We start from the raw sequence: 15,252 nt of genomic DNA, 5'->3' as shown, positions 1-15,252 counted from the left end.
ATCTCTCAAACAGTAGCCTCTGCTTGGATCATATCACATAGTAAGAAACACTTTTTTATGTTGCAAACTGATATACATATACAAAAGTGTCACAAAACAATTTTTACCCAGAGCAGTAATACAGAATCTCTACTATGTTTCACTTTTAAAATACTAATTCAGGGACTCCCTCAGTGGTCCAGTGGCTAAGATTCTGTGCTCCCAATTCAGGGGGCCCAGGTTCGATCCCTCGTCAGGGAACTAGATTCCACATGCTACAACTAAGAGTTCACATGCTGCAAATAAAAGATCTCACATGCCGCAACTAAGACCCAGTGCAGCCAAATAAATACTTTAAAAAATAAAATAAAATAAAAATTTAAACAATTTAAAAATTAAAAAAATAATAAAATACTAATTCAAAACCCTCCAAATTGATTTCATTACCTACTAAGCCACTAATAGGTCAAGCTATCTATCTATAGTTAGAAAAAATACTGCTCAGGAATACTGAATGAGTTTTAGGAATTATGTGTATGGATACTCATGGAACAATTATTATTTATTATAATGTCATGAAAACACAAAGTAGAACTGTAACTGCTAAAAGAGAAAACAGTACCTATATTTTGTTGCTATAATCCATCATTCATTTTATAACTGGCAAATACCATAAGCAGAAATTCTGTATATATATGGCTTATTACACAAACTATATATTACTATTTACACCTATGAAATATAAAACTTAGGAAGTTAACTAAACATTTAATACAAGAAGAGCATGAACTTACCTGTTTTTAAGGCTTAGCTAAACACTTGCTCTATAATTTCCTTGACCATTTCTCTTGACTTCAATGATTTTTTCATATATAATCTACTGATTAATTATAGAAAATTCCCAACTTAAAAAAATTCTAGTTGGCTTATTCTTTGTTTTCTAAAATTATACATATAGAATAAAGCATGATACAAGAACTTTTTCTAAATCTTTCATACAGGGGAGAAGGGCATTTTTCAATTCAATGTAATCTGCTTAATAAGGTTAGCTTTTAGAAGCATTTCTCATTATAACCCTGTATCACCAAGAAAGGAATACTTGCTGGGAAAATCAATTCATGAATGTATAAGAGGTCATACTTATGATCCCTCAATTATGGCATGTGTATATGTATATAATGAAATCTTTAAAATAATAGATTCAGAGTAATTTTACATTTGTCTAAAATAGAGAAGTTTCCACTATTTCTATAATGTATAGAGATCTATTTTCTTAAGTAATATATGTATCTAAGGAGTTTGCCTAAGGACACAAGATGACAGCACCAATTTAGGAGTACATTTCATTGGAAACATTCTCTATACCAGTGAACAATAAAGGCACTGATGATTATACCTCAAATTTTCACCTTTTTCCTTTGGAAAGAAAACGCTGTAGAAGAAATGAAGAAGGCATTTATAATCTGCTCAAATAGGTTCATTAATCAAATCAGCAAAAATTTAAACAGGCTGTCATTTGGAGGCCCTCCGGGAGACGCCAAATTTTATTCCCCATTTTTAAGCCGGCAGTGCCCTATTTATAAAATCAGATTCTAAAAAATCTATTTGTTTGGGACTTAGAACAAATCTGCAAATATAATAAAATTATAAATGGTGATTAAATTACCAAGTAATTTAACAGAAGGAATGCAAGTGGTTCTCTACTTTTGTCCTAACTAGAGGAATATCTAAAACTCAAAAAATAATAAATTCCAGTCCTAAATGGCTAAAAACAAATAATACCTTGGCATTAAGAAAAATCTTCAATTTCTGGCATTTTATATACGTGGTTTTCTTAACTATTATATACAATAGATATCAGCCTTAACTCAACAAGCATATAATTTGAGAAAAAGCCTGTTGCTTTCAGGACGCTAATGATTCCCATCTTTATGTAAATACCACAAATTGTATGCTGATGAAACTTACACTTCTTATCAGTAGAATCAGACTTTCATCCTAGTCTTCTATCCATTTTTAAATAATAATGGCACAATGATATAAAGACTGGCCTATGCAAATGAAAAAACAAAAACAAACAAACAAAAACAAGTTTACCATTAACTGAGATGAGAAAACTACAGGAACAGTTTCAAGAGGAATGATCCAAAGATCAGTTTACTTTTTTAATGTTAAGCTTGAGATGCCTATTCTATATCCAATGAAACTATCAAGTAGGCTAGAGAAAAAATGTTTTATTAGAAAATAGTTTTTAAACCCAGAAGCCTAGATGTGATTGCCAGGGAAGTACAAAAGAAAAGAGAAGAGGATCAGGGACTGACTCCTGGCACAATACAAAATTTAGAGGTTGTAGAAATGAGAAGAAAGTAGCAAATATGACTGACTAAAAGAAGCAGCCAGAAAGGAGAAAAACCGGAAGAGCACAGACCTGACTTTTGTACCGTCATAGATGCTGGGGACATAAAAATCAATAAACTTACAATCTCTGTCCCAAAAGCTCCAAGTCTAGTGATGAAGACAAACATATACAAAAGTAATTTTGATATAACCCATATGTAGAAAATCCTAAGTAACTGCAAAAAAGCCACTAAAACAAATGGCCAATTTTAAGAAAGTTATGGCAAAAGGTTAATATGAAACATCAATAGTTTTCAATATACTAGAAAGGAACAATTGGAAAATGTCAAAAATGCAATTCCATTTTTAGTGGCAACCAAAATCATGCAAATACACAGTCTTAGTCTGTTCAGGCCATTAAAACAAAATACCACAGACTGCATAGCTTAGTAATAACAACATTTATTTCTCACAGTTGTGGAGATTGGAAGTCTGAGATAAGGGTGCCAGCAAGGTTGAGCGAGGGCCCTCTTCCAGACTGCAGACTTCTTGTATCCTCACATGGCAGGAGGAGGCAAGGGAGTTCTCTAGGGCCTCTTTATAAGGGCACTAATCCCATTCATTAGGGTTCTTTCCTTATTACCTAATCACCCCCTAAAGGTCCTACCTCCTAATATCATCACCATGGGGGTGAGGTTTCAACATACAAATCTTGAAGAGACACAAACATTCAGTCTATAGCATAAGGATAACAAAATTTGTGCAAATCCTGGTCACTGGAAAAACTACAAACATTATTGGAATAAATTAAAGAAGATATCAATAAATGGAGAGATATACCATGCTCATGAATTTAAAGATTCAATATTATTAAGATGTCAGTTCTTCCAGAAATGATCTATAGAATTTGGGACAATCCAATTAATTCCCCAGAAGGAATTTTTTAACAGAAACTGACAAGCTGATTCTAAAATTTAAATGGAAAGGCAAATGACCTAAAAGTGTCAAACCAATTTTTTTAAACAGTTGGAGGAGCTATATTACCTCACTTGAAGAATATAAAACTACAGCAATAAAGACAATGTGGCATTGGCAAAGGATAGACATAAAGACCCATCAATTGACTTCTAACAAAGGTACCAAGGTAAATGATGCTGGAACAACTAGTTGTCTACATGGAAACAAAATAAAGAACAACCTCTACCTAACACCAAACACAAAAATGAACTCAAAATGGATCACAGACCTAAATGTAAGTGCTAAAACCATCAAACTTCTAGAAGAAAACATAAAAGGGAATCTTTGTGATCTTAGGATAGGCAAAGATTTTAAAGAGAGCCATAAAATTATGAACCATAAAAGAAAAAAATTATAAACTAGACTTCATCAAAATAAAAAATTCTGTTCTTCAAAAGTCACCATTAAGAAAAAGGCAAGCCACGGACTAATAAAATATTCACAATACATATACCTGACAAAGGACTTGTATCCAAACTATATAAATAATTCTTACCACAATAAGAAAATGAAATCTACCCCACTGTAAAGCAATTATACTCCAATAAAGATGTTAAAAGAAAAATAAATTAAAAAAAAAGAAATCTATACAAAAAGGGCAAAGATTGGAACAGATAATTCACAAAAGAAGATAAACAAATGGCCAGCAAACACATAAAAAGATATTCAAAATCCTTACATTCAACATCCTTATACCCATTAGAATGGCTAAAACTTTAAAGAATGGCAGCACCAAGTGTTGGCCAGGACATGAAGAAACTGCTGGTTGGAGTGTAAAATAGTATAACTACTTTGGAAAACTGTTTGGCAGCTTCTCATATAGTTAAATATACACTGACCCTACAACCCAGTCAATCCACCCCTAAGAAAGTACTCAAGAGAAATAAAAATAAAGTCCATAAAAAGATGTGTACATGAATGTTAACAGATTTATTCAAAATAGCCCAAAGCTGGAAAGAGCCCCACTATCCATCAACAAGTGAACGGATAAACTGTGACACATCCGTATGACAGAATACCACCCTGCAATAAAAAAGAATACCAACCCACAATGAAAAGGAGCAAACCACTGATACATTCAACAACACAGATGAACCTCAAAATCATACTCAGTGGAAGAAGCCAGAGGAAAGTACATGTGTATAATTCCATTTATATAAAATCCTACTAAACACAATCTATAGTGACACAAAGCAGATCCGTGGTTTCCTGCAGCCAGGGTTTAGGGAGGAAAGAACTGCCAGGGGGCATGAGGAAACTTTTTAGCACGATGAAAATGCTCTGTATTTTAATTATGACCATGATCTCACAGATATAACGCTATCAAAATTCACCAAATAGTGCAATTAAAAAGATACAGATTACACTATGTAAATTATAATTTAATAATGCTATTTTTTAAAAGATACAATATATTAAAGGCCGTAACAGAGGAATGTATAGGTGCGATGAGAGAACATCTTCAATCTCTTTGCCATCCTCTAGTCATGGGCAAGAACAGGAGGCAGTAAGCCTCAAACGAACAAGCCACACTACTACTTGCCTCCCAGAGAAAGAATTCTATACTGTGACATCTAAAAGTATACGAAGACAACGTCAGGATCTCAGAGATGACTATTATGCAATACAGTATCCACATTACAAGAGGTAATAAATGCTTTATTACAAATATCACAACTTAGGGATACTCTCTAACCTATACCCTCAAGTTTAGATGCCACGAAAGTCAACCTAGTGTCATTGCTAGGGTGGCATGAAACTTAAAATTATACTCCTTGACCCACAGACTTGGTCAAAATACCTAATTGGTCTTCATATCCAAGTTATAAAGTGATGAGGGAAAACATCAATGAATCATCCGTCAGACTGCTTGCCCCTCTGCATACCATGAATATATGAAGACCATAGTACAAGTTTGAGGACACCGAAATGTCATTCAGCTAATGCTCTCACAGTTGACAACACTCTGAAAAAGTACATCAATTCTATTTAGCAAGTGCACATCTTTGACTGCTATGACATAAGAGTAATTCTGCTAACAGCACAGTTCTTTGGCATTAGTAAAATCTCAATTTAATTTGTTAATGGTCTGGTTTTAGTCAATTATTTATAAAGCAGAGAATACATTTCTACTTCAAATTAGACTGATTAAGGGTCTCTTAGATCTAAAGTTCTTTAAATTGATTGCTGCATCGACAGCTAATGACATCACCTTTTTTTCCCCTGGAGAATTTCCATTTCAAGCTAAAGCAATTCTTATTATACATATTCCCACTTTTAAAGAGGAAAAATGTAAATGACTGAATCTAGTATTCCAGCAAAACTCAAGAGTCATGAAATAAATGAACCACAAAAGGCTTAAAGTACAACCAAAATGAAAACACAAAAGAACACTAGGAAATACAAAATATAATCCATACCCTCCTCTCTTTACTTTTCTTTCTAACACCAATAAACACAAATATCCCTCTTTATAAGAAAACCCTATAAACTGAACCTCAAAATAGCACAATTAGTAAAGCAGGAATATTGTGCTTTTATTTAATCAACAACTATTTTTTGAGAACCCACTATCTACCAAGGGCCATTTAAAGTAGTGAAAATACAGTAATGAACAAAACAGACAAAACTTCCTGCCCTTGTGGAGTTTATAGTTTAGTAGTAGAGACAATTAAAAAAAATGAACACGTAGAATATATAGAAGGCCAAATAAGAATAATGAGTATTATAGAAAAAAACGAAGTAAGAATGTACCATAGAGGTGGAAGCACTTTTCACTATGATGATTACAGCAAGGCTCACTGATAAGTGTGATATTTGCGCAGAGTTGAAAAAGATAAGGAAGCCAACCACATGAACATCCAAGAGTTTCTGAGGTAAAGAGAATAGAATTCTCCAAAGTGAGCCAGGTGGAGGTCAACAAGATAGTGAACCAAAAGGGGTTACTGATCATGTAGGGTCTTAAAGGCAATTGTAAGAACTTTGACTTCCATTATAAACAACACGGAAAGACTTGGTGGATCTGGAGCAGAGCAAGGACAGAATAAGACTCACAATTTAAAAGAAGCACTTTTGGAGTTCCTAATCTGATAATGGTAGGAAGTAGTTTATATCACATCAACTTCCCTTGCAAATAAAAAGTATAACTTCTAGGGCTTCCCTGGTGGCGCAGTGGTTGAGAGTCCACCTGCCAATGCAGGGGACACAGGTTCATGTCCTGGTCCGGGAAGATCCCACATGCCGTGGAGCGGCTGCGCCCGTGAGCCATGGCCGCTGAGCCTGTGCGTCCGGAGCCTGTGCTCCGCAGCGGGAGAGGCCACAGCAGTGAGAGGCCCACGTACCGCAAAAAAAAAAAAAAAAAAAAGTATAACTTCTAAACAAAATATATTAAAAACAGTGATTTGAAGGCATTGGAGAATGACTAAAAGCAGAAAGAAGTTAAAGGGAAGGGATCCACACAAGGTGACAGATTTGTAAAAGAAGGGAACCACACAAGGTGACAGATTCACAATTATATGACTTTTTACATTTATATGACTTTTTCCCAATCCGTGCAGCATGGACTGGCTAAAACTCAAATACAAAGCCTCAGATTTGGCTTAAGGGGTCAGCAATCCCATTGCTAGACATTTACTCAAGGGAAATAAAAACATAGGTCCACAAAAAGACTTGTACACAAATGTCAAATAGCAGTCTTATTCTTAATAGCCAGAAACTGGAAACAACCCAAAAGTCTGTCAAGAGGACTACAGATAAACAAACTGTGTTATTTTCATACAAGGAAATATTACTCAGCAACAAAAGAACTGCTGATACAAGTAACAACATGAATGCATCCAAAAAAACATTATGTTGAGAGACAGCAGACAGACACTTATTTGAGTTCATTTATATTAACTCTACGAACAGAAAAAAAACGACTTACAGTGATGGAAATTTGAGTATGAAGGTGGAGGGAATTAAAACTGGGCACTTTCCAGGTGATGAAAATTTTCTCTATTTTGTTAAGGAGAATGATTAAATGGGTATATATAATTTCTGAAATTCATCAAACTGAACACACTTAAAATCTCTGCATTTTCTGCAGGTAGATTATATTTCAATAAAAAAACAGTAAATGAATATAGCAGCATTTAAACCTCACAAACATTTACATTCAGTCAATTCCAGCATAAGGAAAAACCGTGGCTTTCACTTCACTCTTAACATGCCAACAACTAAAGCAACAAATGAGGCAGAAATTTGACTTGTATATGGATAGAATTATAACAAGATACCTTTCCTATAAATGCAGATGATAACGTTAAGAAGCGTTTAAATCTTGAAAAAGCACTCAGATATGTATTCATAGTTACGTATTTAGATTTAGCTATATGAAGTATGCTTTTTCTGTTCTCTTTTTAATAAAGCCGTTCATCCATCCTTAGAATTCCAAAAGAAATGAAATAAGAATATAAAAGAAAATAATAAAACAAAAGAATACACTAAGTTTTAAAAATGTCAAATCTAAATTTCTTATATTACATATAAAAGATATTTAACAATTAATGAAGCAAACAATTAGTTGTTACACTTAACAATAAAGTAAATCTTATTATAACGGCTTAAAGAGGATTTTTTTAAAAGACTGTTTAGGAACACTATTATCTTAAGAACGTTAGCCATCCATTTTTTTTTTCGGTACGCGGGCCTCTCCCGTCACGGAGCACAGGCTCGGGACGTGCAGGCTCAGCAGCCATGGCTCACGGGCCCAGCCGCTCTGCGGCATGTGGGATCTTCCCGGACCGGGGCACAAACCCGTGTCCCCTGCATCGGTAGGCAGACCCCCCAACCACTGCACCACCAGGGAAGCCCTAGCCATCCTTTTTTTTTTTTTTTTTTTTTGTGGTACGCGGACCTCTCACTGCTGTGGCCTCTCCCGTTGTGGAGCACAGGCTCCGGACATGCAGGCTCAGCGGTCATGGCTCACGGGCCCAGCCGCTCCGCAGCATGTGGGATCCTCCCGGACCAGGGCACGAACCCGTGTCCCCTGCATCAGCAGGCGGACCCTCAACCACTGCGCCACCAGGGAAGCCCATAACCATCCATTTTTAAATGCAGGTTTCTCAAGAATATATGAGACATGATGAATTTTCACTACATAATGAAATAATAAATTTGCTATGTAACTGGTAAAATTAAGAACACTCTTAACGGGACGAAATCACAATACACACATTTTGAGCATTCAAAACAAATACAACTGTCAAATTTATCTTTAAAATCTTCCTAACAAACATACAAGTACATTTTAAGAAAAGGAATCAGTACAGGAATCAGTAGCCTTTAAAAAGCAGGCTACTCAGAGTGCTAAAAATATGCCTTATGTATATTTCTCATAATCATATCTGTTACTGAGGAATAGGGTGAACTTCAAATGTAAAAGTATCTTAGAAAAAATATCATATAAAAAAACACAATTCTTTTCCTTAAGGTCTCAGAAAAAAAGAGATGTATCAATATGTCAGTAATATTTAACATATAAGTTTTTACATTTTGTATAGCAAGAATATACATAAAGGAACTCTAACCAGAATTTTAGGAGTAAAATTAAACATAGTATTCAAGTTCTGTCTGAAAGGGTATTCATAATTTAATAAATGTTGTAACCACACAGGCATTTTAACAAAAATCAAACAGAAAACCCTGTTAGAAGGACACTGCTAACATAGTCAACACTGATAAAAGAGGGAAGACTACCAATTCTAATAAGCAGTGGTAACATTTCAGTGTCCAAAGAGGCTAATATAAAAAAAAAAAGAAAAAAAGTGAGACAGGATAAAATTTTTAAATCCCTTCAATCATATCCTGTAAAAAGCTATCCAATTGGGGCTTCCCTGGTGGCGCAGTGGTTGAGGGTCTGCTTGCCGATGCAGGGGACACGGGTTCGTGCCCCGGTCCGGGAGGATCCCGCATGCCGCGGAGAGGCTGGGCCCGTGAGCCATGGCCGCTGAGCCTGCATGTCCGGAGCCTGTGCTCCACAACGGGAGAGGCCACAGCAGTGAGAGGCCCGCGCACCGCAAAAAAAAAAAAAAAAGCTATCCAATCAATTTTCAATCTGCCTCTCACTTATTAGATTTAAATAATAGAAGATGAAAAGAGGTGTTTTTAAAAACTGAATTAAAAATAAGTTCCTTTTGATTTTTTAACTTGTTATTTAACTGAATCTGACTCTCTTTGAATTCAGAATTACACAGATGTTCCACTGCAAGCACCAGTTTATGTTAACCTCTAAATGACTATAAAACAATCTCTGCAAATACAACTTTTGTTCATTATATAATAAATCACTGCCATATATTTTTGTTACAATTTAAATGACATGATCTATTTTCATCCACAGCTATTTTAGTCACCATATCTTAACAGTCATCAGGGCAAAAAAGGAAGATAACATTATAGTTGCCAGAGGTACCATGACATAAAAGGAACAAGGCTCAATTAAGAGAGAGACCAATCTCGGACTTCCCTGGTGGTGCAGTGGTTGAGAATCCGCCTGCCAACGCAGGGGACACGGGTTTGAGCCCTGGTCTGGGAAGATCCCACATGCCACAAAGCAACTAAAGTCCGTGTGCCACAACTACTGAGCCTGCACTCTAGAGCCCGTGTGCCACAACTACTGAGCCTGCATGCCACAACTACTGAAGCCCACGCACCTAGACCCTGTGCTCTGCAACGAGAAGCCACCACAATGAGAAGCCCACGCACCGCAAAGAAGAGTAGCCCCCGCTCACCACAACTAGAGAAAGCCTGCACGTAGCAACGAAGACCCAATGCAGCCAAAAATAAATAAACAAAATTAAAAAAAAAAAGAGAGAGAGCCCAATCTGATTCCCACCTCACCTTCACCATGGACCACTTGGGTTAACACGGTAAAGGTACACTTTCGAAAGTTTTATTTCTTTTTCAAAGATATAAAACACACACACACATATACACACACAAACTATGTAAACTACCCTGCATAATGACTGACACAGAAAAATTTTGCTGCTAACATTTAGGTGGTAGTACAGCACAGTGGCTTAGGAGTGTAACTACTTTGTTAAATCCCAACTCTACCACTTATTTAGCTGCGTGACCATGGACCAATTATTTAATCTCTCTAATCCTCAGTTTAATTTTAAATATAAACTAGAACTATTAATGGATCTTACAAGATATAATGTACTTAGTAGAGTTTTTGGTCCACCGTAAACACAAGAAATGTTTGATATTATTATATGATCTTAATTAGCATTTAAGGTATTAAAAAATGTATTAGCTACCCTCTCATATACTCTGTATTGGCAAAAGATAATTTCCTACATTCTCAAGGGACCAGTGTCGTAGGGACCAATTAATCATATCCAACTACTTTTTTGCATATTTTATATAACAACTGATCAAACTACTTCTTAAACAGAAGTTAATGTAATACAACATAAGGAAGAAATATTACTTTTCTTAAAAATTTTATTTATTTATTTTATTTTTGGCTGCGTTGGGTCCTCACCACAACGCGCGGGCTTTCTCTAGTTGTGGCGAGTGGGGACTACTCTTCGTTGTGGTGCACGGGCTTCTCATTGCAGTGGCTTCTCTTGTTGCGGAGCACGGACTCTAGGCACACAGGCTTCAGTAGTTGTGGCATGTAGGCTCAGTAGTTGTGGCTCGCAGGCTCAGTAGTTGTGGTACACGGGCCTAGCTGCTCTGCGGCATGTGGGATCTTCCCAGACCAGGGCTTGAACCCGGGTCCCCTGCATTGGCAGGCAGACTCTTAACCACTGCGCTACCAGGGAAGCCCCAGAAATATTACTTTTAAAAAAGCAATAAACTATCAGCCAGAAAACAATAAAAAATGACTTACTATTAGAGGTGAAAAAAGAAATATTTTTAACTATACAAGTATACTGTACTTATAGAAATGCAAGAAAAAAACAGAAGAAAATTATATAAATATAAAAAATAGGCAAATATTCAAAGACAAGTGGAGATATTTTTTTTTAAATGGCGATGGTTAAAAAAATTTTAGGCATAAAAAATGGCAAACAAAATCTGTACAGGGACAGGAAAAAGCAGAAATTAAAATGAAAAATGAAACTGTGATGTGGAGGACACTTGAGAGCTCTTAGAATGTAGAGTTTAAAAGAAAAAGAGAGAAATGAAAACAATACAGGGGCATTTTCTAAAAACCCGTACCTAGCATCTTTTTGTTTCTACTTTATACATTAGATCCCCAGAATTTATTCATCTTATAACTGGAAATTTGTATTCTTTGAACAACATTGCCTCCATTTCCCTACCCCAGCCCCAGTCCCTGGTAACCACCATCCTACTCTCTTTTTTTTTTTTTGCCGTACCGCCCAGCATGCAGGATCTTACTTCCCTCACCAGGGATTGAACCTGTGCCCCTGCCGTGGAAGCGAGGAGTCTTAACCACTGGACTACCAGGGAAGTCCCCAGCATCTTACTTAATGATGAGAGACTGAATGCTTCCTCTCTAAAACTGGGAACAAAGCATGATGTTCAAACTTACCAATCTTATTCAACATCATATTAGAAGTCCTAGTCAGTACAGTAAGGCAGGAAAAACAAAAGCTGAACAAACTGAAAAGGAAGAAATAAAACTATCTCTGTATTATGAACAATCTGACTTTCTACAAAGAAAATCACAAGGAAAACCACCAAAAAAACTGCTATAACTAATTTGTGAGTTTACCAAGGTCTTGAATACAATATCAATATATAAAAATCAATTGTGTTTCTATATACTAGCAGTAAACAACTAGAAACCAAAATTTTAAAACCAGTACCATTTACAACTACAAAAAAAAAACTTAGGTTAAGATACAAAACCAAAGGCAGTATCAATAAAAGAAAAAAAATGATAAATCAAACTTGATCAGATTTTAAAGGTTTTACTTTGCAACAGACACTGTTAGAAACTAAAAAGGAAAGCTACAGACTAAGAGAAAATATCTGCAAATCATATATCTGACAAAGGACTCAAAAGATTCACAAAACTCAACAGAAAGAAAACAAACACCTTCTACAAATTGTAACAACTAAAAACACAAGAACAAAAACAAAACCCACGCATTTCTGTATGCTGGGATTTACACGTGTAATTGTCCTTTATATTTATATTACTATAATTATCTGTCACAGTGTGGAAATACAGTTAGACAAAAGATCTGAACAGACACTTCACAAAAGGAGACGTATGGATGGCAAGTAACTACATAAAAAGATAATCATCATAATCTGTTATTAGGGAAATGTAAATTCAAAACACAAGATATGATTACAAAACCTACAAGAATAGCCTTAATACAGACAACTGACAATACCAAGAGCTGACAAGGATTTGGAACTACTGGAACGCTCATATAATGCTGGTGAAGATGCAAAATAACACCAATCACAAATATTTCCAGAAAATAGAAGAGGAGAGCGGAACTTTTCAGATATAATAATTTATGCCATACATACACACTGAAAAATATCTTTTGAGTAGTATATACTATACCTTGTGGGGTGCAAGAATCCTCTGCCTGAATTTTTCAATTGTTTCTTGACCCATAGAAGACCAAGCACTGACAAATGCTTCTGCTTTGTCTTGTCTAAGATGAATGTTCTCTAACTGCTGCTGCAAAGCTGCTGGCTTCACATTGTAATAGACTGCCTATTAAAGAGGAAAAAAAAATTATATATATCCCTACTGTTCATACAGAGACCTTGAACTGTAATCAAATACAACATTATTTTAAATGATTTAAATTTTAAAAATTTCATATTTCTGCTGCAGAAATTTTTTTATTATTTTACAAATAAGAATATACTCAACCAAGGGCTGGAAGATTCAGAATTAAATGGCCTAAATTATTCAAGCTAAACTGCTTCATTTTTGCCTGTGGTTTAAGTAATACTAAATCCACTTAAGAGAAAAACTTCTTTGCTTTGGCTATGTAAATGGTATCCTAATTAAAAGTTCATTTCCTTATTTCACTTCATTATTTCAAATAAGTACACAGTGGTTTTGTTTCCCAACTATCAAAAATTTTCCAAGAAACACTTTCTCAAAACCACATTCATCTACCAACTTCCTAGGTAATATATGATAAAAAACTGAAAACTTTTTTATGGTGATACCTGTTGTTTTTTACATTATTCTGAAAAAACTTCCTCATAAACCCCAGGCTGCTCTGCCCTATTCAGTTATCCTTTTCTTTTACTGAAGGTTCACCAAGGATAAGAACCATAATCAACTTTATGATCTGTAACCTGTATAAGGCTGCATGTAGTAGGTGCCTAGCAGCTTGTCCTCCTAACGGTATCTATTCACTAGAATGCCCAGAAAGCTACAGTATTGTTTATTGTGAAACAAACTTTTACTTCACAAGTATTCTACTTAATCAAACAACAGGAATTTATTAAGAATCTATTTTTATAGCCACTATGGAGAACAGTATGGAGGTTCCTTAAAAAACTAAAAATAGAATCATATGACCCAGCAATCCCACTACTGGGCATATACCCTGAGAAAACCATAATTCAAAAAGAGTCATGTACCACAATGTTCATTGCAGCACTATTTACAACAGCCAGGAAATGGAAGCAACCTAAGTGTCCACTGACCAATGAATGGATAAAGAAGATGTGGCACATATATACAACAGAATATTACTCAGCCATAAAAAGAAACAAAATTGAGTCATTTGTAGTGAGGTGGATGGACCTAGAGTCTGTCATACAGAGTGAAGTAAGTCAGAAAGAGAAAAACAAATACTGTATGCTAACCCATATATATGGAATCTTAAAAAAAAGGTTCTGATGAACCTAGGGGCAGGACAGGAATAAAGATACAGACATAGAGAATGGACTTGAGGACACGGGGAGGGGGAAGGGTAAGCTGGGACGAAGTGAGAGAGTAACACTGACATATATACACTACCAAGTGTAAAATAGCTAGTGGGAAGCAGCTGCATAGCACAGGGAGATCAGCTCAGTGCTTTGTGACCACCTAGAGGGGTGGGATAGGGAGGGTGGGAGGGAGACGCAAGAGGGAGGGGATATGGGGATGTATGTATACGTATAGCTGATTCACTTTGTTATACAACAGAAACTAACCCAACATTGTAAAGCAATTACACTCCAATAAAGATGTTAAAAAAAAATTATTTTTAGCCCAGCAATGTGCTACATTTACATAAGATGCACAGAAAATGTGATCCTAGCCCCATACAAATTCAAAACCTAGTGAAGGAGACACAACTGACATACATGAAATAATGAAAAGACTAACAATGTGCTCTACCATGATGAGCCAAGCATAAAAGGAATCCAAATAAGGGGAGGACTGCAAGTATAAGGGGTCAAGGCTGAAGTGGGAGGAGATGTGATTTTAACAGAACAATGAACTTGAACAATGAACTGAATTTAGATGTAAAGAAGGGATGCAGAAGAACAGCTCAGTAGGAAGAAATAGTATGACAAAAGGTCCTTTGACAAATATTTCTTTTCTAAATGTTTTACCAACCTAGTCAAATAGATCCTCCAAAATCATTTATTAAATTTCTTAAATAAAATGTGTTCATTTTTCCAAATTTTTTTCCCAAATTATTATACCAAGTAACAATAAATCTGAATCCTTTTTAACTATCTCAAGTCAACGAAATCTTGATTCATACTGTCAAATACTTTACTCACGCTGCTCAACACTAAGACTGTTTTAGTAGAACCCAATACCATGGAAAAAAAAATCGCACATTCAAAATTTTTTTACTACATCAAAATTTTTTGATAAAACATATTCACAGCTTCCATCTGTATACTTGAGAAAAATAAGATAAAATGTTATAGATATCACAGCAATGCAAACATGTAGTAAACAAACCATGG

The 15,252-nt window shown here is 35.5% G+C and overlaps 1 protein-coding gene across 3 annotated transcripts in view; it reads right to left on the bottom strand.

Annotated features, from left to right (window-relative positions):
- Positions 1–15,252, bottom strand: part of COMMD10 (COMM domain containing 10) — a 162,348-nt gene that overhangs the window by 136,507 nt on the left and 10,589 nt on the right. For all 3 annotated transcript variants that reach the window (XM_029217029.1, XM_029217027.1, XM_029217028.1), the window contains exon 4: positions 12,881–13,036. In XM_029217029.1, coding sequence (XP_029072862.1) covers positions 12,881–13,036 — 156 coding nt within the window. The remainder of the gene's footprint in view (positions 1–12,880; positions 13,037–15,252) is intronic.

This window comes from Monodon monoceros, unplaced genomic scaffold (genome assembly GCF_005190385.1).
Source record: "Monodon monoceros isolate NGI ecotype Baffin Bay Population unplaced genomic scaffold, NGI_Narwhal_1 Super_Scaffold_12, whole genome shotgun sequence".
Lineage (NCBI taxonomy): Eukaryota > Metazoa > Chordata > Mammalia > Artiodactyla > Monodontidae > Monodon > Monodon monoceros.
Note: the sequence above shows the minus strand (reverse complement) of the source record. Positions and strands in the feature narration are given on the sequence as shown.